General features: G+C 37.7%; 1 protein-coding gene across 2 annotated transcripts in view; it reads right to left on the minus strand.

Moving 5' to 3' along the window:
* Window positions 1-12,455: 12,455 nt before the first annotated feature.
* The window catches only part of TMEM132B (transmembrane protein 132B), a 676,739-nt gene continuing 661,450 nt past the window's right edge, over window positions 12,456-27,744 (minus strand). The window contains exons 6-8 of one of the 2 annotated variants that reach the window (XM_074205372.1): window positions 27,000-27,273; window positions 23,670-23,861; window positions 12,456-21,051 (exon numbers count right to left, since the gene is read on the minus strand). In XM_074205372.1, the coding sequence (XP_074061473.1) occupies window positions 19,894-21,051; window positions 23,670-23,861; window positions 27,000-27,273 (1,624 nt within the window). In that variant the 3' untranslated portion in view covers window positions 12,456-19,893. The remainder of the gene's footprint in view (window positions 21,052-23,669; window positions 23,862-26,999; window positions 27,274-27,744) is intronic. The other variant, XM_074205371.1, reaches the window with a different exon arrangement.

The following is a 27,744-nucleotide window of genomic DNA, read 5'->3' on the forward strand; positions in this document are numbered from 1 at the left end:
AGCTCTCAACTTTTGCACCTGAATGGTTTTATACCCTTGCTTACTGCACTCACTTTCTCAACATGCAGAGAATAGATTCTATTTTCCCAGTTAATAGACACTATAACCTATAAAAAGATAAATGTGTATTTTGATTCATTCTGAAAAGGGCATTTGAAGGCCCCATGGACAAGAAAAGTCTAGAAATTCCAAGATCTTAAGTGAAAGGGGCTACAACTAAAATATACACATGCGCTTTATGTGAACTTAAATGGATCACTGAGCCTACCTCTTAATCCAACAGTTTTAGGAGATAAGGATTTCTATATCACAAGGCTAGAAGCAGTCTCAGTAAACCTTCTATCCAGAGGCAGTATGGCACAGTGGAGAGTCCAAGTGATTCTTGCTATTGGGATACCCTTGGCTAAGTATCTTTACTTGTTTGGGTCTCAGTTTCCTTATCTCTAAATGAAGCTTTGGGCAAAATAGCCTCTCTGCCTTCTTCTAGATAAATGATTCCCTCATGATGTCATTAGTCCTCTACAAGAACAAAGGGTGAACGATAACAAGAAAACAACAAGATTTGTGATTCTCTGCCTGCCCAGCCTCAATTTCCTCACCTATAAAATGGGGGGGGGGGCTGGCTGAACATAGCACTTCTGAGTTTCCTTCCATTTTGAGATCTTTGATTCTAGAGTATAACCTCACTTCCTTGCTATCAGTTTCCTCAATTATAAAATAAATGGATTAAACAAAACGTCTTGTGGAGCCCCTTCTAGCACTAATATAATATTTAGGACTCCTTGGACTTCAATTTTTTCATCATAAATTGAAGGGTTTGAACCAGATGACTCTGAGTGTCTTTCCAACTTTAGATCTATGGTCATTAGACATAGGTAGGTATACTTAAGATAAAAGTAAAATTTGCAAGAGCAGAAAGAAATCTATTGACCTAGAAGAAATGATTCAATGCAGGTGAGCCAATGTGCATTGGCTGATGTCCACCAAATTCAATCCAAGAAAAGTCTTTGAACATTATCTGTCTTGGAAATATAACCCAGTCATATTACTCATCTTATTCCATCCAACTCTAAAGAGAATCTTACAGACTCCAAGGTGAAGTATTGCTTTCTGAGACCCACATCACCTACTTCCTCAAAATGGTGTGGAACCAACGCTTGAACATTACATTTTCAATATAACAATTTGTTATTTATTGGTGAAAACCTCATACAGGACTTGTAGAAGGCTTACATCCATTGGAAGTGGAGTTGGGAAGAAAATTGTATGCCAAACCTAGTCAATATCTTGTAGCAGCCTAAACTCTCCACCAGGGGATTCCTCTCAGCTCTGAATATTAGCATTTGCTCTGGCCTAACATCACTGATTTTTACAGCAAATAGACATTTTATGGAGTAACCCAATAATGGGCAGGTTCTTAAAGTGTCTTTGTATCCCAGCTTCCACCCCACGTTTTCTCTCTAGACAGGTGATTTCATCAATATAAAGAGCTTCTGGTAAGTGATGTACTCTAATAAGAATAGATCTGCAATGTACAACATGGAAACAAGTAAAGACTGACAGATTGCTTTCCGTGGGGGGTTGGAGGGAGGGAAGTAAGACTGGAGAAAAAGTGTAAAACTCAAATAAAATCTTTAATAAAAAATAAAAAAAGAATAGATCTGCACATTCTCTGCAGTTTATATTTCTAGAATGCTGCTTATAGCACAAAAGAGCTTACATAGGGACATGAAGCCAAGATTAATAGAGGTGAGATGATAGAGAACTTCTTCTAACTCTGAGATGTCCCATTATGGTACACCAACTCTGCCTGGTCCAGAAGAGATGATCAGTAAAGGATTGTTGACTCTTTGGTACCATGTAAACTCCTTGAAGGCAGAGATCATTTCACTTTTTTTTCCAATGCCTAGCAAGCACCTAAAAGATGTTTAATAAATGCTTTCTGGTTGGTTGATTAACTGCTTGATTTGTCCCAAAATATATATGTCAATCAGAGGGAATCATACCTGATTTCAGTACTTTAGCAAAACAAAACATTGTGTCTTCAAAAGCAAGTATTTTTCAAAGTATGCAATGATCAGCAATTTTTCTTGAACCCAGAACACTAACATCATGTCATGCCATGTCACAGGGGCCTAAAGATTCCATGTCCTTGTTGAGTCAGAGATGGTTGAATTCAAAGGAACCATATAAATAATCTAATTCAACAGATGAACCTGTACAAGAATATTCATAGCAGCCTTGTTTGTGGTGGCAAAGAATTGGAAATTAAGTAAATGTCCTTCAGTTGGGGAATGGCTTAACAAACTGTGGTATATGTAAGTCATGGAACACTTTTGTTCTATTAGAAACCAGGAGAGATGGGAATTCAGGGAAGCCTGGAGGGATTTGCATGAACTGATGCTGAGTGAGATGAGCAGAACCAGAAAAACATTGTAGACCCTAACAGCAACATGGAGGTGATTATCAACCTTGATGGACTTTCTCATTCCATCAGTGCAACAATCAGGAATATCTGCAATGGAAAATACTATCTGGATCCAGAAAAAGAACTGTGGAGTTTGAACAAAGACCAAGGACTATTACCTTTAGTTTAGAAAAAAATTGCTATCTTATTGTCTGATCTTGCTATCTCTTCTACTTTATTTTTCTTAAGGATATGATTTCTCTCTCATCACATTCAACTGAGATCAATGTATACCATAGAAACCATGTAAAGACTAACAGCATGCCTTCTGTGGGGGTGGAAGAAGGGAAGCAAAAATGGGGGGAAAATTGTAAAACTCAAAATAAATGAAATCTTTCTAATTCAGCAGATGAGGAAACTGAATCTGAAAAAGGTCAGGTAACTATCCATAATTGATGTGTTAGATTTGAGCTTCTCTTTGCCCAATACACTTTACAAGGCCCAAGATTCAAAGATTCCCTTTATTTACACTCTTATTATCAATTTCCAACTATGGGTAATGTATTAGAGGGCCCAATACTAATAGCACCTCTTCCAAGGAACTTTCCCTGACCATCCTATAAAAATGTTCCTTTCTCCCTCATCTCCCTTTATCTCACTTCATGCATTAAACTTATCTTAGGTAGCATTTTAATTTTGGACCCCATGAACTTTTGACTCTATGATCCTATAGTGTACTGATCATAATAGAATAGTCATTATGATCACCTTTGACAAGGCAGTTTACTATAGTGGGAATGTTGGATTAGAAGTCTGGTGGCCTGGGTTAAAATTCAAGATCTTTCATTCACTTGTGTGACCTCAGTTTCCTTAAGCTTTAGTTTTTTCCTCTATAAAAGTATGGAACTAGATGACCTCTGAGGACCCTAGTAGCTATTTAAGTCTAGAGTCCTCTTCACCCAAAGCACTCCCTACCAAAAGTTAATCAGTAGCTAACACCTTCTATACCTTGCCATGAATCCTTATTTTAAGACGAGACAACCTCCCATCATCTACACCAGTAATTGGGGAATATCACAAGAAACCATTCAATTTTTTTTTGTTTTGTTTCATTTTTTAATTTCCTTGCTCAAATTTGAGGTCACAGAGAAGCAATAATAATAAAGTAGAATCCACGTGTTACCTAAAAACTGGAAGTGAACCTGTGGGTCAACTGAATACATCATACAACCCCTAAAATGTAGAGAAGCGTGATAGTAGAGAAACATGTTCTATTTTTTTAACAATACCTCACATTCATAAGAGAACAAAGATTCAATTCACAGAGGGAAAGCAAGGAAAGATGAAGCAGATGAGATGGTGAGATCTTCTCAAAGGGATGACAAAATGCATTCACAGTTTGCAGGTTTGACTTGAAAGTACCTGAAGGAGATATCTCTGCCCTATGAACTGAATTTCCATGTGTGTGACTCTTTGCACTCGTCTGGAGGGAGGGCTCATTCATTTCCGAGACCCTAACCCACCAAGACCCCAGGAATTACAAGAATTTCTATGAAGAAGGCTAAAAATGAAATTAAATTGTGAGAAGACAGCATGCTGTTTAAACCCACATTATCCACAATGTTGTCAATTTTAATTTGCCACTGGAGCAGGCCTGCTTGCCTTTTCCCCCAAAGAACACTGATCTGTGTTATACAATACGATACACAAGAATGCTGGATTATGTTCTTGTACCATGTTTTATGTGACCTTCTCTTACCCATGGGTTTGATCTTTCCTTTTTTTAGTTCCTACTTCAATCTCAATTCTTGTCCTTCAAACACTTTGGTTCTTGCCTAAAAGTACAATGAGGAGATCAAACATGCCTGGAATGACTCTCATGTTGGGCATTTCTGCAATGGAACAGTTCTAATGTTTAGTGCTTGATGTAAATCCATGGTGTATGTGTGTCTCATATAGAATTGTCTATGGAAGCTGCAGTTCTATAAAGTGAGTTCTTCAAAGAAAGTTATACAAAGTGCTTCTGCATCAGAAAAGGGGAAAGTATGGATCAGATTTTCAGGATTTGGGCAAAATGTATGTGTTTTGACTTTTTAATTTCCTAGTCTTTGGGATTTTGAAGAGCACAGAATTTTTTAAGTTTATCATTATACAATTCATCCCATGATGGGCAAAGGTGGTACAGATGGTGAAGACACAGACTTTCAAAGAGGTGCTTGTTACCTAGGCTTTAGGATTTGTCCTCTACACAACAAAGTCATTGATCCTGAATAAATATTTTTGACTTAACATGAGTTGAATTAAATTGCAATGGATTGATTTTATTATGTTTATCCCTATTAGAACATGAACTCTTTGAGGGTAGGGACCATTTTTCATTTTTCTCTTTATATCTTCAGTGCCTAACAATAGTGGGTAATAATAGTGGGTAATTAATAAATATTTGTTGACTTGACAACTTGGGTTGAATGAATTGAAATGTATTGACTTTATTATGTTTCTATTACAATACAAACTCTGGGAGGGCAGGGACCATTTTCCACTTTTCTCTTTGTGCCTTCATTGTCTACCTTACACAAAATAGTAGGTGATTAATAAATTCTTGTAGAGTTGTCATTTATCACAATATATTGACCTGAATGACTTTTCTCACCAAGGGAATATAAGCTTCATGAAAGCATTATCATATGTACATTCCTAGATCCTAGCAAAGTGCTTGGTACATGGTAGGTGTTTAACAAGAATGATTTCATTCTTGTTGAGTTGAGTAGAATTTGCTTTGTTTTGTTTTGAGGGCAGGGATCTATCATTTTTATTATTGTCTACTACAGTGTCCTGGACATAGATGCTTAATAAATCCAAGTTGAGTTGAGTTCAGTAAGGAAATATAGTTCAAAAGAAAAAGAAACCACAACCCCTCACTATCTGGATGATTTCTAGCAAGTCCCTTTACTTCTCCGGCTCTCAGTTTCCTCATCTGTAAAAATAGGGGGTTGGACTAGATGACAGTTATGAGCCCAGGATCCATAAATTGCATTGAGAATGTCAGCTGTGTGACATTCTGTATCTACCAGGATTATTTGCAAAACTGGAAAATATGACAAGTGTATGGAAATAGGCAAAAAAACCAAGAGGGAAAAACTAAGATTTCCAAATGATTGCGACAGAGTAAAAGAAAACGCAAGGAATTGGAACTCATTCCCCTACTCAAGGACATTCATACTGAGTGAATTAACTGCATCATTTTAGTGCTGACTCTCCTGACATTCTGCTCACTGGCTCTACAGAGTATGATCAGGTCACAAATGGATTGACAATGAAGCAATGAGTTTATATAGTTCAAGACATTGTCATTAAAACTGGAGAGGGCACAACAACTTGCCTTTGGAAGTACTTTCCATTCTAAGGGTGGGGAGAGTACATGTCAGATCAGCCGCCATGTAGAATGGCATAGCATTTCTCAGCCAAGTGAAATATTTGCAGGGGAAAGAGGAAAATCAGTGTCACGCAGACTCAATTCCCATAGCAACAGTCATCTCTTTCTGTATCTAAAGTACTTCATTTCTAATGGACAGCAGAGATGTGTCAGAAGCCTGTCCCTTTTTTCCCCCCTCACACTCAACTATGGGCTGGGAACTAGGCAAAGAAAGAGACAGAAGAGCCTGTGATCTACAGTACAAAAGCCCAGTCCAGAAAAGGGAAAAGAGCCCAACAATTAAAACTGATTGCACTTTTAAAAGAAGGCATGAAGAAGGTTTAATGGACTGAAGATAAAAATTACAGCCTCTAAGACAGAAGTGTTTATTTACAGAACATAGTACTATAATTTCATGCCCTCTGTTACCCATCCACCCCAAGCTAAAACAGGGGGTTCTCTACTTGGAGTCTGTGAACTTGGTTAGACAGATGAAAGAGACAGACAAACAGAGGGACAGATGGATGGACAGACAGACAGAAAAGAGGGAGTAAGAGTTAGATAGGATACATGACTAGGTAACTGATTCATAGTTGATAGATCTATAGATAGGTATATACAGATAAAATACGTAAATTTAGAGAGAGATAACTATTTTAATCTAATTGATTTCCTTTGTAATCCTCTATTTCATTTTATGCATTTAAAAACATAATTCTTGCTTGCAATCTTGGGAAGGGGAAGGAAAGGGAAGAAAATTTGAAACTCAAAATATTTTTTAAAATAATGTTGAAAACTATTTATATGAAATATAAAAATAAAAATATAATTCTGAGAATAGGTCCACAAGCATTACCAGATTTTCATTATACACACATAAAGACACACACACACACACACACACACACACACACACACACACACACGGTTAAGAACATTGGGAGCTAAAATATCAGGCAACAGACATTTAGTGCTTACTATATTCTGGATACTATGTTAAGTTCTATGGATACAAAAAAGGCAGAAACAGAGATTGACCTCAAGAAGCATACTAATAGGAAGCCCCCATGTTGATCACTTTATACATACAAGAAAAATAACAAAGAGATGGTGGCTTCAGAGAGGAGGGGAACGTTAGTGTTTTCATGTCAAGTGATATGATGTATGAGCACTGTATGCAACTTACTCAACACAATAGATAACTGAGGAAAAACTACTCACCAGATCTAAGTCAATCTAAATCAAAGGATAAATATACTTTGAAACTCAATGCAAAAAAGAATTCACTCTTCCCCAATTCTCAAGGTATATTTTCTTTTTTTTGTCCTTCTTCAGTTTCCAAAAGAGATGATATTAAATCACCTCATTCTGCATCAGGGAGGCACTTCCATAGGTCATCAACTCCATTTCCCTTCTTTCCATGGAGAAAGGAAAACAACAATGCTCATAAGTGGAAAAATCAATGAGAGTGGGATTGTAGACCTCAGAGAAGATTTTGACTCATTCTCCTGCTAAATTTTCAAAAACATTAGAGTATTTTGTTGGGCTGCCTGGATTTCACAAAGACAATTTTTTATCTCTACATTCATTTTTTTGGTCAGTACTTATGCTATAGGAGAAAAGAACAGACTGAGCTTTGGGGGGCTATTAAAACTTATCTAGGGGGCAGAGTCAAGATGGCAACAGGAGAAGATCCTCTCTTAGGTGCTCTCTCTTTCTAATATTTCAAAACTTATAAAATAAGAACTCTAACTAAATTTTTGAGAGACAGAACCCACAGAGGGATCCAGTGAGGCAGTTCTCCAGCCCAAGGTAACCTGAAAAACAGGGGAAAGGCTCTGCCCCATGGGGTTAGAAGGTCAGCCTGCCAGAATGAAGGAACTTCAGCCTCATGGAGGCAGCTCCAGGGTGCCTGGGAACTGTGACTTATGGCAGCGGGGAGCAGTTTCCTGATGTACACCCCGGGGAGCACCAGAAACAACACGAAAGTTTAGCAGGGGACCACTACCAGAGTGAGTGTGAAGCCCAGACCTCAGGGCACTAAGCAAGCAGTGGCAGCCCAGATGCAGGAACCAGAAGCAAGCAGAGACTAAACAGGAGCCCCCAGGCAACTAAGCCCTGAGTGCTGAGCAGTCCAAGGGTAGGGGAGTGGAGACAGACTTCCGAGGTCTGTCCTCTGTACCTGGAACAGGACTCTGGGGCTCTGACTACATTCAGATCCTGATCACAGTCTAGACCCCCCATAGAAGAGCAGGGTCCCCAGACCTCAGCTCCATGGCAGAGGGGTGCACTTGTGGTCATTCACAGAACAGGAAGGAACACAGAGCTTCACACACTGAGATCCTTGTGGTGGGGCATCCCAATAATACTCAAAAGCTCAGGAAGCACCCCCAAACAAGGCACAGGCTGGGGAAATAGGTAAGCAGAGAAAAAGAGGAACACTATTGAGAAATACTTTCTCTATGATTCCAAGAAGGATCAAAATACTCAATCTGAAGATGAAGAAGTACAAGCTCCTGTATCTAAAGACTCCAAGAAAAATAGAAACTGGGCTCAGGCTATGACAAAGCTCAACAAAGATTTTGGAAATCAAGTGAGGGAGATATAAGAAAAATTGAGTAAAAAAATGAGAGAGATGCAGGAAAAACATGAAAAAGAAGTAAGCAGCTTAGTCAAGGAGATCCAAAAAAATTCTGAAGAAAGTAGAATGTTAAAAAAACAGCATAGGTTAAATGGAAAAAGCAATTCAGAAAGTTATTGAGGAAAAAAATGCCTTAAAAAGCAGAATTGGCCAGATTGAAAAAGAGATAAGAAAGCTCTCTGAGGAAAACAAATCCTTCAGATCTAGAATGGAGCTGAAGGAAGCTTCTGACTTTACAAGAAGTCAGGACACAATACTTCAAAACCAAAAGAATGAAAAATTAGAAATAAATGTGAAACATCCCCATTGAAAAAACAACAGATCTGGAAAACAGATTCAGGAAAGATAATTTTAAAAGTATTGGGATACCTGAAAGTCATGATCAGAAAAAGAGCCTTGACATCATTTTTAAAGAATTCCTACAGGAAAATTGCCAAGATATCTTAGAAGCAGAGGGCAAAATAAAAATTGAGATAATCTACCAATCTCCCCCAGAAAAAGATACAAAAATATTTGTGGTATGTGAGATGCCAGGAATATTATAGCCAAATTCCAGAACTCCTAAGTCAAAGAGAAAATATTACAAGCAGCCAGAAGGACACAATTCAAATATCATGGAGCTGTAGTCAGGATCACACAGGACTTAACAACAACAACTACATTAAAGGCTCATAGGGCTTAGAATATAATATTCCAGAAGACAAAAGAGCTCAGATGCAATAAAGAATCACCTACCCAGAAAAACTGAATGTCCTCTTCCAGGGAAAAAGATGGACTTTCAATAAACCAGGGGAATTTCAAATGTTCCTGTAAAAATGGTCAGAGCTGAACAGAAAGTTTAATCTTTAAATACAGGACCCATATGGAGCATAGAGAGTATAGGGGAAGGGTAAATTTTGAGGGACTTAATGATAATGAACTGCATGTATTCCTGAATATAAAAAATGATAGTGATAATACTCATAAGAAACTTCTCATTTAATAGAGCAGGTAGAAGGATCTTTTATCGATGAAGCACAGGAGAGAGATGAATTTGAATATTTAATATATTGTAAAAATGAAGTCAATGGCTAAAAGGGAAATATTATGGAAGAGAAAGGAGAGGTAGAATAGGCTAATATATTTCATATAATAAGATTTTTTTATTACAATGAGCTATTGCAATGATATGGAAGGGGGAAAGTCGAGGGGGAATGAGGGAATCTTCACTCTCATCAGAGGTGGCTTGGAGAGGAAACAGCATGTATACTCAATGGGGTATACACATGTAGAGTAGGAAAGAGAGAAGGGGGATGGGGGGGGTGTGAGTGATGGAGGAGAGGGTGGACCATGGGGGAGAGTGGTCAGATATAACACATTTTCTTTTTTACTTCTTGTAAGGGGCGGGGATTGGATGACCTGTCTGGGACCACAGGGCTGGGTGGTTGCTGGGCCTTAAGGGGTGGTATGTGAGCTTGGGGCCTCTTGGCCCCAGGGCCAGTGATCAGTCTGCTACAGCACTCAGCTACCCTACAGCATGATTAAGAAGAGAGACAGAGTGAAAGGAGAGAGAAAATATAGTACATGGTAGTGGGGAAATACCAATGGAGGGAGTTGTGATCAGCAATGGCAACAGTGGAAAAATATGGAAGTAGCTTTTATGATGGACTTATCCTAAAGAATGTGATCCACCCACAACAGAGCTGTTGGTGTCAGAACACAGACTGAAGCACATTTATCATCATCATCATCATCATCATCATCATTATTATTATTATTATTATTATTATTATTGGGGAGTTGGGTGGCTTGCCCAGGGCCACACAGCTAGGTGGCTGTTGGGTGTCTGAGGCTGGATTTGGATCCAGGTGCCCCTGACTCCGAAGCTGGTACTTTGTTTTCTGTGCCACCTGGCCACATTATTATTATTATTATTATTATTATTATTATTATTATTACTATTACTATTATTGTCGTTGTTGTTGTTGCTGTTGTTGTTGCTATTATTATTCATCTTTATTATCTTTATCATTATCATCATCATCATCACTTTATTGTATTTTGGATTTATTTTGGTTTTTGCAGGGCAGTGGGGTTGGGGTGGCTTGCCCAGGGTCACAGAGCTGGATGATTGTTGGGTGTCTGGGGCCTGATTTGAGTTCAGATGCTCCTGACTCCAGGGCCAGTGCTCCATTCACTGTGCCACCTAGCTGCCCCTATTATTAGTTTTTTATTTTGATTTTAATTTTTTTCCGATTTCCATTACTTTATTGCTCTTGAGGGTTAATATTTTGGGGGAGGGGGTATTATGTTTACTCTTAAACAAGAATATTTTAGTAATGTCAAAAAAACATCATTTGTACAAAAATAATATAAGTGTAATTAAAATAAAAAAAAGACTTATCCAACTATCCAAACCCTGTCAGAGATATTTCTCTTCTCAGAATGAAAACTTAGGTGCCTCCTTTGCCCAAACTCTTCGGAGAAGGAGGGTGACTTTCTAATGATGCATGCTTTTGGCCAGGAGAGAAAGCACCTGATTCTGTGACTATTTTGGCAAAGAACATACTTTATGTTATGTAGTCAATATAATGATGATTTCTACTTCGTGAACAATTTTCAGATCACGGAGTTGGGGTCCCAGGTATATGCTTTATGACAGTTTTTGCAATGTAAGCAGAGTGTAACCTCCTGGAGGACAGGGATTGTTTTCTTTCCCTTTATTTGTCTCTACAGATTGCACAGGACAATAAAATAGCTACCAATTGCATAAAGTCTAGGGGTTTAAACATTTTACAAATATCATCTCATTTGATCCCCAAAACAACTCTAGAAGGTAGGTCTTATTATTATTCTCATTTTACAGATGTCAAAAAGGTGTTAAGTGACTTGCCTAGGATCAGTCAGCTAGTCAGTGTCTGAGGCTAGATCTGAGCTCGGGTCTTCTTGACTTCATGGCTGGCATTCTATCACAAAAGATCCACTCATCTTTTTTTTTAGGAATGGAGTCAAAAGAGAAACTGGAAGGGAGATGACTCTTTCAGTAGAGAGCCCACTCAAACATAGAGTTCTTCTGGAGGTCGGTTGGTCTAAAGAAGGGACCAGTGGGAAAACTCAATTTTGTCGAAGGAGAGTGGGAAAATATCTTTACCTGTCTCTCTGTGCAAAGAAAAGAACGAAGAGAAACCAACTCTCAACCTCACCAGGTTGACAAGAAAAAACTATGAAATGAATTGTCCTTTTTGCTTCCTAAAAAAAGAACTATTTGAATCCCACTTAATAACAATGAGAGACAGCAAATTAGCATAGTAGGGACAGACTGCCAGAGACATTTCTCTGGTGGAGTCAAATTGAAGACTGAAAAGGACCTTTTCTAGTATCTGATCCCTTCTACAGTGAGAAAAACATGTCTAGAAAGGTTCAGAGACTCATCCAGTTAGCAGATGGCTTAAACAGATTTAAGCAAGGGTCTAGAAAACAGGACAACTTAAATTCAAATACCACCTTAGACGCTTACTTAACTGTATGACTGGACAAGTCATGTATCCTTTCTGCCAGTTTTCTCATCTGTCAAATTGGGATAAAAATAATGCATCACAGGGTTATTGTGAAGATCCAATGAGATGAAAATGTGTAAAGAACTTTGTACACTTTCTAGGCCTTATAAAGGTTGACTATTAAATGTGGAAGAAACTTCCAATGTGGAAATTACCTCCAGTGATACAGAGCAGTTCCAATCATCTCTAACTGACAGCTTTTGAGGATGACCAATGGGGCTGAAAACTGACACATTCATCAGCCTATACCTAGTGTTTGTTAAGACTTGAATACAGGTCTCCCTGATTTCTATCCTATTGTTTTCTTCACTAGGTGATGCTCTCTAATATTTTTATTCTCTGAAAACCTTAATGGAACAGCAGTTAGCTCCTTCTTCCTAACTGCTACAATAGAATGCAGACAAGACAGAATGAAATCCACTGAGTGGATTCACAGTAAAATCCTAGGATTAACTAGTCCTTTCCCTTCTGGCTCCTGAAATGTTCACTGACTGCTTCTCTATTTCTTCCCATTGGCTGGAGTTTGGGGGCAGGTGATGAAGAGACCTTCACGCCATCTTAAAAACATATCTGTCTCTTCTCATTATGGGCTGCATCCTGTCATCCTTACAAATGGCTGGAATAAAAGGGTAACATTTTTATGGTTAAAATAATGAAACAGAATTGAAGAATGTTTAAATGTTTATTTCCATGTTAAAAATGATGACTTACCCTGTGGTTAGAAGACACCTTTATATTGGAAAACTTTATTTCTGAAATATTTCAAGGGGAGGAGGGAGAGGAAGCAAAAACATATTCCAGAGAACAATGAAAAATGAGGCTTAAAGACCTCAGCATCACTACCAATAACCCCAACCAAAAAAAAAAAAAACTGTTTTCTTTCCAGGTCAGAATTGTTGAATTCCTTGCATTTCAAGTGGTTGTAACTTAACAATTTACCTCTTCCATTTAAATATTTCAAGGGGTGATGTATGTACACTGTCATCTTGCTGCCTTGCACATTATTCTCTCCAAATGCTTCCGTTCCAATATACCTTTTGGCATCTTGGCTATGTTGTGTGCATTAAGTTCAAAAAAGAAAAAAAAATCAATGTATGCTTTTAGAATAACTTTACCATTGTCCATTTAAAATACCTCATAGGTTATGTATTTGTTCATATAATGTACTATACAGGAAGGATGTAGATCTCCAATCAACTGCATGGTAGACTCCTACATGGGAAATTCCCTCTCTCAATGCATATGAACTACCACTATGACTTAGTAGATATATGTCTGAAGCTCACCAAGATCTAGCAGCTTAGCCAGGGTCACAAACTGAATAAGTGGAGGAGAAGGGACGTAAACCCATGTCTTTCTAATGTCTAATCTAAATACTCTGCCCATAATGCCACCCTTCCTTTCTATGTGTTATATAAAATGGTGCTTGGCTTTAAGCTATAATACACATTTCTCTGCATACTTACCATTTAAGTCATGTCTATACCCACACACATCTAATGGAGAAGAGAACTGGGTCAAGCACTGAGATAACTCACATTTTTTTTTCATCTCAATTGTGTGGATATTTCAGGTTAAAAGTCCCTTTGTTTGATCTGAATGATCCTTTTGGATAGTTAGACAATGCACTGTTGTAGAAAAGATAGTGAGTAGATTAGTAAGGAGACCCCTGCTAGACTGGGTTATGCCATTTCCTAACTGGATTAGTCACTGAGCCTTTCTAGACCTCAGTTTTTTTCCATCTGTAGAAGGGATTGAACCAGATACTAGTGAAAGTCCTTTCCTGTCATTAATTAACGTGATTCTTTGACTCCAGGGGAGTTCAATGGGGGCAGTGCAAGGAGTGCTGGCTCTGCAGTAGGATTCAAGAACCTGGGTTCAAATTTTTCTTTCAACATACATACATACATTTATGTATATAGATGCCATTTGACATAATGTACATAATAACAGTGGCACATATTAGTTGTGTGACTTAGGACAAGTCACTCTACCCCACTGGGTTTTAGGAAAATAAAAAGATTAGACTACATCAAAGGTATCAAATTCAAATCCCTCAAAAGTCCTCAGTGTAATTAAAACCAGATTAAAATGTAATTGAAAAAGTTTGACAAAATCAATCATACAATATGACATAGATAATGTTAGCTTGTGGTTTTCCAAGTCTCAGGGATTCATTTCTATTTGAGTATGACACCTTTGGACTGCATGATTCCCTAAGATCTTTCCTAATTCTAAATCAATGACCTTATGACTCCCTTAGCAAAATTTTAAAGCAGAAATTGCAACCAAAAAGGAATGAAAAGGAAAGAGAAGATAAAATAAATGATTATTAAACAGATGTGGCAATGGGACAGATGCTCTAATTTTCACTATGCTAACTTGGCCAATATGCAAAGTAAAATTCTCACAAAAGCAGTTTTCCTTTTTCTCACTCTATACAACAATTGGAAAAGATCCCATGTTGTATCCTAAAATCTAAAAAGGAAAAGAAAAAAGAGGGAAGCATTTTAGTTTTCCCTTACCTTTCTATCTAATGGGGTGATCAATTTTCCTTCAAATCTCATCTTAAATTTGTAGGAAGCTCATGCTTCTGGTTTCTAGACAATTTGCATGCTTCTTTCCCTTCCTGTCCTTCATCTGTATCCTTGGTTGTTGGAAAATCATGTTAAGCCAGACATAGTGTTGAATACCTATGTGACTCATGGTACTAGGGTAACTAGCTTGTTTGGGTTCAGTAGCTTTCATGTTTCCATACTAAGTCCAACACCAATATGGAAAGTCCCAGGAAGGGGAGGGAACAACAGGCTACATGAGAAAAGACAAACAATTCAAGTCTAAATCAGAGATTAGCAGCCATATTAACATTTTTGTGGCTATGAATAGCTCCTGCACTTCCAACGTGAGTGAGATAGGAAAATACAGTCTCTAGTCATATAAAAGATTGTTTTTTAGCTTATAGGTTTGACCACTAAGATCAACCAATCATCACTACTGATCATAAAGTAGATACTTAACAAAAACTTCTTAATTGAAGGATTGATTGACAGACCATTTTGGGAAGTCATAGGATCATAGAATTAGAGTTGGAAGGGACCATATGGCCAGATAGTTCATCTCCCTCATTTTAATGGATGAAGAAATGCAGAATGTACAAGGAATCTAAACTCCTCTTAGAAATGAACTGCTTCATTTTTGACTTTGTATACCACAACCTAACACAGTTTCCTTGTAAACAATAGGTGCTAAATAAGTGCTTTTAAAAAATTGAATAGTAGATTTCCCCCTCACAGGATGATCATTTATTGGTGATGCTATAGAATGTAAGTTCCTTGAGGGGAAGGATTGTTTAATTTGAAGGATTGCATCCATAGTACCAAGGATTAGTGACTGGCACATATTATGTGCTTCATCTGTGTCACGTTGAAAATAAAATGGATGTGAGATTCTCATTCAAGGATAGATTTGGTTATAAAGAGGCATCATAGTGTCATGGGAAAAGCAAGGAATTTAAAATAAGAAAATATAGATTCCAATCTGGTCTCTGCTACTTTTTTATTGCATTCATGACCTTGAACAAATAATTTAATCTCTGATTCTCAATTTCTTCATCTATAAAATAAGTGAATTGGATGAAATGATTTCTAAGGCCCCTTCGAGCTCTAAATCTATTATCTTATAGAGCCTGTAGTTAGTTTATTGGTGGGTAAATAAGTAAATGAATGTGTTCTAGGTCTTTATTAAAAGAAGTATGACATAAAGAAATAAGGGGATAATGTCTCTGTCCTCTGACCTGGTCCAACCTCATCTGGAGTAATGGGTTCGTTTCTGGGCTCAACCATCCCATAATTCAGGAAAGACATTTATAGTTGGAGAGAGTCCAGGGAATGGCAACCAGAATGTTGAAGAATCTTAATTCATACTCAATAAGTAACAGTTGAAGGAACTGAGGATAAGAAAAATTTAAGAGCCCAGGAGAAAAGAAGATTAGAATGAGGGAGGTCAGAATAGCTGTTTTCAAATATGTGAAGGGCTCGCCTATAGAAGAGGGCTTGGGTCAAGAAGGCAGAATCAGTAGTAATGTGGGAAAATTAAAAAGCAGCAAATTTCCAGCTATGATTTGGAAAAACTTCTAACAATGAAAACCATCCCAAAATGAAATGGACAACCTCAACATATTATGGTCTGCTACAGTGGGGATTTCTTTCCAGGCAGGGTTTGTACAGAATGTGCCTGCTGAGATCCCCTCCAAATCTGAGATTCTGTGATTTGGTGAATCCTTGAAATATTTTTTTTTATTTGCTTGTTCCACATCTTCATGCCTCCACCCAACTCTGAAATTCTATGAATTTAGGAGCCTGATGTCTTGTGGAGTGAAAAGTACTTTTGTGAGAGCAGATCTAAGTTTTTACTCTCAAAGGAAAGAAATACTTATTTCCTATTATTTCTGGTCTAGGGACTTTCTCTGGTCTGGTCTATATAGTTCTACAATCATTTCAAGCATGAAAGCGTATATTATTTAATCCATAATTTTTTTCTCCCTCTCCATTATCTAACTTAAGAAGACTATGGAGAGATAAAGCATTTTTTCCTCCGGTTTCTTTAATAATCATCAAGGAGGGTAGACTAAACTATGGTAAGATCTTGTATATGATAACCTGATACCAGTTATTAAAAGGTACACGGTATTTAAAAATAATTATCCATCCCCATCTGCTCTTAATCTTACTTAAACAGTATCTTGAGTAGGATGTGATGCACACTCCTGTAATCCTATCTACCTGGGAGGCTGGGCCTGGGAGGACTGAAATGCCATGCACTAAGCTATTTCAGCATTATTAATGAGCTCAGCATTATTAGGAGGAGGCTTCAAGGGCAGAGGGCTGCCAAGTTGTTTAAGGATGGGCAAACTAACTCAGGTCAGCCAAAGAGGAGGTCAAAACTTCTCTGCTGTTCAGAATGGGAACCAATCCTGTGAGATATCCCAACATGCCCATCCTGGGAAAGATAGGGAGATCCAATCTTAAAAAAATAAAATTAAACTAAGGAATAGGAAAAGATAAATTACCTAGGAAGAGTCCAAAGTTTCCATCCAATTTGGGGGGTAGGGTTGGATGGAGCATTCCAATGCATTTTTAATTGGCTCAGATTTCTTATAATTAACAATTGGCAGTCTATGACAGAGGCCAACTTCTGGTTTCCTTAATCCTTATCCATGTGCCTTTTTTCTATGCAGCCTCCTACAGCTGCCAAATTCTAAAGACCTTTGTGCTTGTCCTCCTGTTGCATGTACCTTTTTTCCAGGAAAAGCTCTTAATTTGTAAACTGCTTTAACTAATATTCTCAGTGCAAGAGTGGGCTTCGTTTTAGTTTAGTTTATTTGTACTTAATTTAATTTTCCACATCCTGTTGTTGCCAAGGGAAGGGGGAGGCCTTGCCTATTCTGGTTTAATTTCATTATTTTACCTTCTTTATGGTTAGACCAAGTAGAGAGAGACTCAAAATAGAGAAATGAAAATTTCTTTTGTTCTCATTTGAAGAATCCACTTTAAAATCTAAATCTCAAAATCTCCTAGGCTCAATAAATAGAATATTTGGGAGGAAATGGAGAATTCTGCTGATAAATTCCCTTTATTGTACGGATGGAGAAACTGAAGCCAAAAGCAGATAAATTATTTGCCCCAGTTCATTAAGATAGTAAATATCAGGGTTAGGATTTGAACCCAGGTCTTCTGACTCCAAATGCAGCAAATCTTTCCATTTTACTATGTCTGTTTTCTCTAGCTGAACTACCTGATTGAATAGGGATCATATCCTCAGGAATTACCTTAGTTTTTAATTCAAATAACTCCATAGACAATCCTTGCCTAACTTGAGTCCCCCACCCTACTACTCCTCTCCATACTTTATTTCCTTCTCACTGAGAATCCTTTTTACAAAAAATACTTCTTAGGGTCACAAAATTTCATTCTTTGGCCAAAAGGAAAGGTCTTTCAAATTTTACTAAATCTCTGATCTTGACCCCAAATGCAACAGTCCTAGAAATTTGGCCTCCAGAATGACTTATCTGAAGTTTCCTCTCCAAGTAGGTTCCTGTATATAGTCTACCTACTGCTTTGTGCATTGTATAACTAAATCCTATAATTTTGGAAGCACGAAATTAAGGAAGACCTTCTTGACAACAAATATGATTAAGAGTTGGAAGATTTTTTAGTAGAATCTGTCCCTGGAGATCTATGAAAATAAGACTATTAAGTCTCAAACAACTCAATCAGCCATCAACCTATCTAGAAAGAGACAAGTGTACCAGATGTCTTGTCCAGTTCTCTGCTGCTCACTTTACATCATTGGAAAACACCAGTGGCTCACAAAAGCACCCCAAGAGAGGCCACTCTAGCCCAATCTCTGCCCTGTGTCAGCAGAAATAAAATAAAGACCTTGACATATTTTCCCTGTTGTAGAATAAATTTCCATTTCACTGAAGATCAGTCACTCTGTTCTTCCAATATTTCTTTTCTGTTTAAAAGTTACACTGAGATGGCCCATTGTCTCCTTTCTTTTGCTACTTTCCATTCCCAATCTTTATGCTTGTTTGTATTTCCTTAAGACTGTCCCATTAACTAAGAAATGGTCTTTTCTTTCTGATGATTTTTTTTGGAACAATATCCATCCCTTTTCTCTCTCAGTGCAAATGCTACAAAAGGTTTTTCTTTTCCATAATTATGATAATGGATATTTTTCCAAGTCACTGTATAGGTGGATTTCTACATATTGATAAATTGGAATACCTTTTTTATTAATAATAGAATAATAATAATAATAATAATAATTGCAAGGGGTGGGGAGAAGGGATACAGAGAGCTTAATCTTCTGCTATTTCCTAGGCAATTTTTTTTCTGCATATATCAGTTCTAATTTTAGTTCTCCATTTGGATAATAAAATATGTTGACCACAGCGTGCTTATATAAATACAGCTGTTTTAATCGAGACATTTTCCCTCCATGAAATAGGCCCCCCCCTAATCCAGTTGCCCAGGACAAAAATAAACTGACTAATGCCCCATTAATATCCCCTCCCCTCAAAACTTTTCAAGCTTTAGGTAGAAAGATGCCAGAGGACATCCTCTCTATCCTTCAGCCTCCTATCAGGGATTCCAGAGAGGAAGAAGAAAAGGAGAAGATGAAAATGCGATTCTTAGAGAATGTCCCTAAAAGCAAAAAGATACCAACATGGAGAAAAATCAGCATAAACAGCATGGCAAATACAATAAACTAAATTTTTATACAAATCAAAAGAATCCCCAAAAAGGAAAGTTTGAGATTTCTTCTCTTCCATTGTCTAAAAGAAACCCAGAGGCCACATGAACTAGGGGGGGGTCGGTATAAATGTATATAAAAAACCATGAGCACGGCTCATCACAAATAAAATGAAATGGCTACATTCAATTATCTTTCAAAGATGTCTATTCTCGGGCCAAGGGCAAGGAAATGTCCACTGTGCTTTACAAAGGACTAGGAATAGGAAAAAAATCAACCCCCAGGTACTCTCTAATCCAAATGACTGTCCATCATGAGATGCCATGAATCTCACACTGTCCCGTGAGATCAGAGTTTATTTGTATTAGCACTGTGCTAGAACCAGGCAGTATCAAAAAATGGCTGTCTCAAACCCCTTCCCCATAAACCCTTCCAGTATCCACCACAAAGTTTTTGAGAGGGTCATGCCCTGGCTTCAAATGAAACCATCATAGCTCTGCTACCCGCATGTGAATTGGTCCATCCAGACCTCCACGTCTTGAGCTCAGCTTCATCCTCCCCTATTGCTGACAGGACTTCCTGCTCCTCCATTCCAAAACAGAAGGCATAAAGGTGAATACAAACATAATAAAGTAGTTTACATCTGATCTTGCAGTCTTTCCATATAGTCTCTAAACTCTTGCGAGTCCCCAAGACTCATATCTGGGCAAACCCACTTGATGCTATCATCACTGTCAAAGAGGATAGAGTTGGTATATGGGCCTCCATCCTCTGGGAGGATAGTGGTATATGAAGTGAACTTGACTCGTTTCCTTTTTGGGCCTGGATTTAGAGGTTCGCTTTTTAGTTCTTTCTCATAAACATAATCGGAAGGCCTAAGGAGTTGACTGTGCAATGCTGTCTGAGAGCTGCCATTTAGAAGGAAGTTGCTCTCTTCGAACTGCATCCCCCGGTCGAGCATGGTGGTGCACTCTTCAGATGGAAGAGAGATGTCCACAGGGTTCTCCAAGAGTTCCACTTCATTCCCGAGCCAAACCCAGTCATGAGAGTGGGGTATATTTCCTTGCTCACTCACGGAAAACCTTTTGTGTCTGTACTTCCAAGCAAACGCCACACAGTTGATTAAGAAGACTAAAATGGCCAGGCAGAAGACACAGAGGAGAGCATACATGCCAATCTCTAAGTCTGTTAACCCTCTAGAGGTCAGTGAAAGATCATTGGGATTATTGGGTTCAGGTGACTCCACTTGGGTAGGGAAACTTGTGGAGGCATCTGGATTATTCTGGAGTTGGCCATTCTCAAGGAACTTGTTCCCCTTTCCTACCAGATATGACTGTGGAGTTGTGGTTTTATTGCCACTTTCTTCTTGGCCAATAGAACTGCCATGTTTGGACCATTCCTGTATAGCCCTCTCCTGGTCTCCTTCCCTCTCTATGGAATTACTGAAGTGTTCTTGATATTCACGATTGATACCCTCGATATCATTGGTGCTTCCTTGGTTCTCATCCTCTTTCTGCCCAAATTTTACTCTGACACTTCCTTTCCCAACGGCAAGGACACTTTTTCTCTTGGTCTTCTGACAAGGTTCACTGATCATCATTTCTAACTTGATCAATGGTCCTTGTCCTTCCCCCTCAGCAACCACAATGGGCCACTTGGACTGAAGGCTTGGCTGGGCAGACACCACCATCTCATCTAGTGACGTGACAGCGACAGCAAAATCCTTAGGATCATAAATATCTAAAGGAGTCACTGAACCATCGCTGAACAAAAGCCAAGAACTGACTATTGCTTCCTAAGGAAAAAGAAAACAGAAGATGGCATTAAAATCAGGTAAGAAGAAATTATTCATGTTCTCATGCATTTATTTATTTAGGATCCAACCCGTGATTTCATTAGTTGGAATGCCAGGATTTGAGTAACCCTCTATAGCAATGTAGATTGAAAACTTATCTGCATCTTATGACCTCAGAGAAACATTTAGAAGTATTATACAGCTTATATAAATACATACATACATACATATATGTATATATCTTATATGTGATATGTGACATGATATATATGCATGTGGGTATATGTGTGTATACACATGCACACATATATTCACATACATATGTACCCTATGTGTGAATATAAGATCCTTGAAGGCAGGAACTGCTGTCACCTTTGTCTTTCTATTCAAAATTGCACATTTCCTGGTATATGAGAACACCTTAATAAAACTTGAAAAATTGGGGGCAGCTAGGTGGCGTGATGAATAGAGCATTGACCCAGGAGTCAGGAATACCTGAGTTCAAATCAGGTCTCAGACACTTAATAATTACCTAGCTGGTTGGTCTTGGGCAAGCCACTTAACCCCATTGCTTTGCAAAAAACCTAAAAAAAAAGAAAAACTTGAAAATTTGAATTCCTAGCCCCAAGGTTGGTCCTCTTTCCATTATGCTATATTTCTTCTAGTATATTTGTGCAGAAATACATATTCCATCCAGCAAATTATACTGTATATACATTGTTTTTTTCTTGTATGTGAATATGCTGTCTGCCCTGATGGTATGTAAGCTTTTCAGGGGCAGGGACTGTTTCTTCCTTCATTGTATGTATAGCTCCACTTCTCTATGAGATATATAGCTTATAAAATATGCTTAATAGATATATATTAATTGCTTGATTAATTGATTTCTTTCTACCCCTAAAAACTGGCGTGTAAAGATGACACACAGTACACACTTACTAAATACGTTTTGATTGCTCAATTGATTGATTAATGGGCCACTTGGATTGAAGTCGTGGCTGGGTGGACAATATTATTTCATCTAATGAAGTGACATTAACTGCCAAAGCCTTGGAATCATAAAAGTCCAAGGGCACCACCCAGCTACCACTGAATATGATCCAAGAATTAATTATTGCTGGTAAAGTATTTGTATTTTTTTTAATTTTCAAAATTACAAAAATAAGCACGATATACATTTATTGTATTTGGGGTGAGTTTTAGTGGTGGTTGGGTTGTTGCTGATTTGGGGCATCTTTTTTGCATTGTATTGAATTAATGTTAGTAATAAAAATATACTTTACATGAGCATAAAGACCAAGTGATTTTTGTTTAATGGATACTTTTTAAAAATTGCATTAATTTATAGCATGACATACTAATGAATTTGGCTCTGACCTTTGCAAAGCCCATTTTGAAATATCAGGCAAAGCATCAGAATCATTTCCAGGTGCAACTAATCAACCCACGCCTCCAGAAAATACCACTTTAAACAGACTTTATTAGGAAGTCAGTGTTGGAAAAGGAATGTAGGTGCTCACTTGAGGTACTTAGAAAAGGATACATTATGAGTTTAAGGTACTTGAAAGCCAAGATTCTTTCATAGTTCCCTTTTCAAAGTATTTCTGTTTTAAAGTCTAAAAATGAAAGGAGTGTTTTAGACCTGGGATAATTATAGTGTAAACCAACAGCAAATTGGTACAAATGAGCCAAGCTTGCAAAAGGACCTGAAAGGAAATCTGAAAGAATAAAAAATTGAAAGGAAAAAAAGGCCACTTCTTTGGAAAAAAAGTGGAGAAATACAATCTTCCTGTCTTGTAATAGGAAACTTTCACTAGAGAAGATAAACAGGTAGCCAAACTGAAAGCACATGGATGAACAGTAAATGAATAAATTTAGATAAGGTTGACAAGATTCAGTGGTCTCCAAAGTGGAAGGGGATGAATGATTTAAGGGGGGAAGACAAGAGAGAGAGAGAGAGAGAGAGAGAGAGAGAGAGAGAGAGAGAGAGAGAGAGAGTGGCTCCCTCCCTCAAAACATGGATGAGACCTTATTTTGTTGTAGAAGGGATTCATGGGTAAATATGGATTGGGGTCTTTGGTTTCTGATTCTGGAACTAGCCCCAAAGAATCAGGTTGGAAGGGACCATGGAGTTCAGTGAGTCCATCTTCTGCATTTTGCATATAGAGGAACCCAAAGCCTAGAACGATTATAGAGACTAAGAATTCTAGGATCATCGATTTAGAATTAGAAAGGTCTTTAGAGTCAACTACTCCCCTCATTTTGGAGAGGAAGAAACTGAAGCCTAGAGTGATTGAAGTTATTTAGGACTTTAAGATCACAGATTTAAAGCTGGATAGGATCTCAGAAGTCAACTAGTCTAACCTCCTCATTTTGCAGAGAAAGAAACAGGCCAAATAGAACAAAATGACTTTCCCAAGACCATACAAGAACTTAGTGACAGTCAAGATTTGCATCCATTTGCTCTCCTGTGACATAGATCCTCCAGTGTGTTTTCCACTGGAATACAGCTTCTTATCCCATAAGCACAGGGAGAATATCAAATGAGGTTTCTCAATTTTTCAGACTGCCATCTTGAATTTATCATGGCCCAGAATTCCTAGTGAAAGAAATCTTACCTGTTGAGGGGCATGAAGAATATCATGAGCAGATGCTGTTGAAACAATGGCTCTTTTATTTCCTTTGTTGGGTTGCAAGGAAAGAGATACGCCAGCCACAAGTTGTACCCCTAGATCTGTGATGGTAACCCGGTCATCCAGTACTATGACTGTCTTCTCAGCCAAAATTGAATCAGAGAGAGGTGAGAGGACCTGAAAAAAACAAGCACCAAGATATATATTTCATTGTCTTTGTTTTTACTCCTCCAGCACCATGAACAAGTCCTAGCCCCTGCTAGGACTTGATAAATGATGTGGAGTTGATTTCTTCTTCATGCAGGAAGTGATAAATGAAGATGAAATGTGTAGATGTGTTTTGTTTTGTTGGGGGAGGGAGTGGGAGTAGTGATTCTGAACTTCATTGGTATAGGAACTCCAGAAAGGGGAAACTTCCATTGCTCCAGATCCTTAACCTCTAGTTTTAGAGAGTGGCATTTTCTCCAGGGTCACACAGCTAGTATATATCAGAGACAGAACTTGAATCTGGTTCTTGTCAACTCCGAGGCTGACCCTCTTATCCATTCTGTCAATGCTACCTCTCAAAGAGAGGAAAATAGACCTTGATAATCACTGATGTTTTCTTTTCAATCATAACTTTGTCACAATCATTTTAAACCCCATAATTGATGTTTCCACCAAAATGTTCTTCTAATTTGCAGCTAAATGAACGCACTTGCCAAAATGGTCTGTAAAAGCATTTCCTAATTGTTCAATTACTTTCGCCAATAGAAGACGACAGCATCCTAAAGATATCAGCACAACCCATTTCCTTCCTTTGATCTCTGTAACAGCCAGCACAGAGCTCCCTTCTGTAATAACAGTTATATTTAATTGGACGGCAAGTATCTATAGCTTATAAATAATAATAACAGTAGCAGTATTAATAGCATAAGGATCAAAATTGGACTTGTGATTTCTCTGCTAAGAGAATTCTCAGATGAAGAAATTCCCTCTCCCAATGCCACAAACCATTTTCATTACAATCTCTAGTCCTATAGTTGATGACGATGAGAATAACATGTAATGATTAATAAGAATGATGTGAAAATAATAGAGAGTCAGTGTGATACAGTGAATAAAGAGCACCTTCAAAGTCAAGAAGACTTGGTTTAATGTCTTAACTCTGAGGCAAACTTATAGGATCCTAGGCTAGAGAACTTAACCTCTCTTCAGCATTCCAGGTAATTAATTCTCTAAAGCAGGGATTTCTAACCTAGCATCCTTGAACTTGGCTCAATGATTGGATCCTTATTTTTTGCTAACCCCTAAGTGAAATTTATCATTCCCTTCAGTTATTTAAAACTTGATTCTGAGAAGGTCTCATAGCTTTTCCCAAATTGGCAAGGGGGTTTCATGGAGCAAAAAGATGAAGACCCTCTCTCGGAGACAATACATTCTAAAGATTTGTAGAGTTTCTTCTCTTGAGAGTTTCTCATACCAAACAAATCACAGTTACAGTCCCTAGAATTATGTCTTCCAATCATAATACTGATCTTAGAACTGAATCTTCAAAGAGACTGGGATAAATATTTTCCTAATAAATGTACCCTTTGCTCTGCCAATGGTATAATCATAAGTAAATTGCTTGTCAAAATTCAAGTAAAATAGCAAACTATTAATGGTAACAAAATTAATTGTATTTGCTTCTTGGAACACCATACGGGCACAGGTTTGTTAGAGTAAATCTAATGGTGTTCGGATAAAGATGAAGGTCCTTGAGACAATGGCATATGAGGATCAAAGGAAGAAACTGAGGATATTTAACTTAGAGAAGATTCTAGAGACACTATGATAGCTAACTTGAAGTGTCTGAAGGTCATTTAGACTTATTCTACTTTGACTAGAAGAGGCATATTGAGTCACATGGAAGGGAAGTTATAAAAAAGAATGTCCAGGTTTCATATCAGGTCACACAGTCCAATAATTATTAAACACTTACTCTACCCCCCCCAAAAAAATTCTTCTCATATTTCGAATTAATCAAGAGGATAATAGACAATCTAAGGAAAGAGCCTTCACCTCCCTAATATCGGTTCTAGATAGTCTCTGAAGACTCCTCCAAACTGAAAATTTTGTGATTCACAGAATCTGGTCTCAAAAGAAGTCCTTCTATCTTAGTGAATTTCTAGTAGACCATTATGTATGGAAAAAGCAAGGCTAAAACTGCTAGACCAAATCAAGTCATTCTGATCACACAGCTTTCAGTGAAACTTAAAAAGAAAACTAAGTGACAAGGATGGGTGTCATTTTTAAAGTTCAGGCTCCTTCACAATTACCCAGATGGCATTCTCACTCATAGTACTGAAAATAAAGAATTTGTTGTAGCTCAAATGAATGGGGTTTTTCCTTCTTGATTTAAAGACATCTTGCATAGTTCACACCTACACATAGCTGGCAGAATTGTACTTGATTTTGGAAAAAATATATAGCTGTATCTTCATGAAGCTCATGATTGTCAGTCAATAATAATTATCAGGGAAGAGGGTAGCTTTAGAAAGTAGTGAATGGTAGGTGGGTGTCTGTATTGCTGGAGCTATTCGCACAGAAACAGTCACTTGATAAAAATTTATTAAGTATTGACCATGGTGCTGGTTGGCTCAATAAAAAGAACACTTGGTCTTGTATCAGAAAGACCTGAATTTAAATCCACCTCAGACACTTACTAGTTCTGTGATTTGATGAGTGACAGATTGGATTTGTTTAACTTCAGGTTCTGATATTTCTTAGCTATATGACTCTGAACAAATCACTTAATCACTCTGACAATTACTTTCCTCATCTGTAAATGGGAATAATAACACCTATCTCACAGAGTTACGAGGAGGATCAAATGAGATCAAATCGCTTTAACCCTATTTGCCTCAGTTTCCTCATCTGTAAAATGGAGGTAAGAATAACATCTACCTTCCAAACCTGTTGTGAGGATTAAATCAGATATTAATTGTTCAAACACAGCACATAGGAAGACCCTTATAAATTCTAAATACTATTATTGTAAGGAGGAGTCTGACACAAGATTCCATTCATTATCCATTTTAGTCCTTATTTCAAGGATAAGAGTTCCAAAAGTTATTTTTCCTACTTCTGTTTTGAATTTTGTTTCATGTTACTTAACAGAATTTCTAAGAATTTTAAATCATTTAAATTCATGAATTTAGATTATGTAATTAATCATTCTCTGGCTATATATGGATAGATAGATAGATAGATAGATAGATAGATAGATAGATAGATAGATATAGATATAGATATAGATATAGATATATGCGTTCATTTGTTTATTACTTATACCTGCACTGTTGTTATTCCCTGTTCACGACCAACCAATGTCCTTCCATCTTGTAAAGTGGCAATTCTTGGTTCTTCCACTTTCATGAAATCTCTTACTAGATCCGTGATGTCAAACTGCCAATCAGAGCCCAGCATATAGGTGAGTTGTCCTCCTAAATCCAATGACTCAGCCACAAACTGTGTCAGCACACGAACCATGGCATGCTGGTACTGAAGGGTGCAGCCTCTTCCTTTCTTTTCATCATCCTCATCATCATCACTGTCTCGAGTAGGCCTGAAAATTAGTATCATGGGAAAATATGAGTTAAACAACCACATGAGCATGATCCTACAGGAGGAATAATAGAAAGTAAGTTTAAGTTATTGGTAGCATAATAAAAAGACCCCTAGATAGAGAAACTTTCAATAACATTACTAATATATTTTGATGTTATTAATTATCAAATATTTATTAATAAAAAGCTAGAATATGGGCAGCTAGGTTGTGCAGTGGTTAGAGCACTGGCCCTGGAGTCAGGAGTAGCTGAGTTCAAATCCAGCCTCAGACACATAACAATTACCTAGCTGTGTGGCCTTGAGCAAGCCACTTAACCCCATTTGCCTTACTAAAAAGCCAAAAAAAAAAAAAAAAACTAGAATATATGTGCCCAGTCATTAGGGAACAGTTGAGCAAATTATGAATGTAATAGAGAATTACACTGCTTCAAATAATAGGGAATGTGAAGGATTCAGAGAAATCTAGAAG

Source organism: Macrotis lagotis, chromosome X (assembly GCF_037893015.1).
Source record: "Macrotis lagotis isolate mMagLag1 chromosome X, bilby.v1.9.chrom.fasta, whole genome shotgun sequence".
Taxonomy (NCBI): Eukaryota; Metazoa; Chordata; class Mammalia; order Peramelemorphia; family Peramelidae; genus Macrotis; species Macrotis lagotis.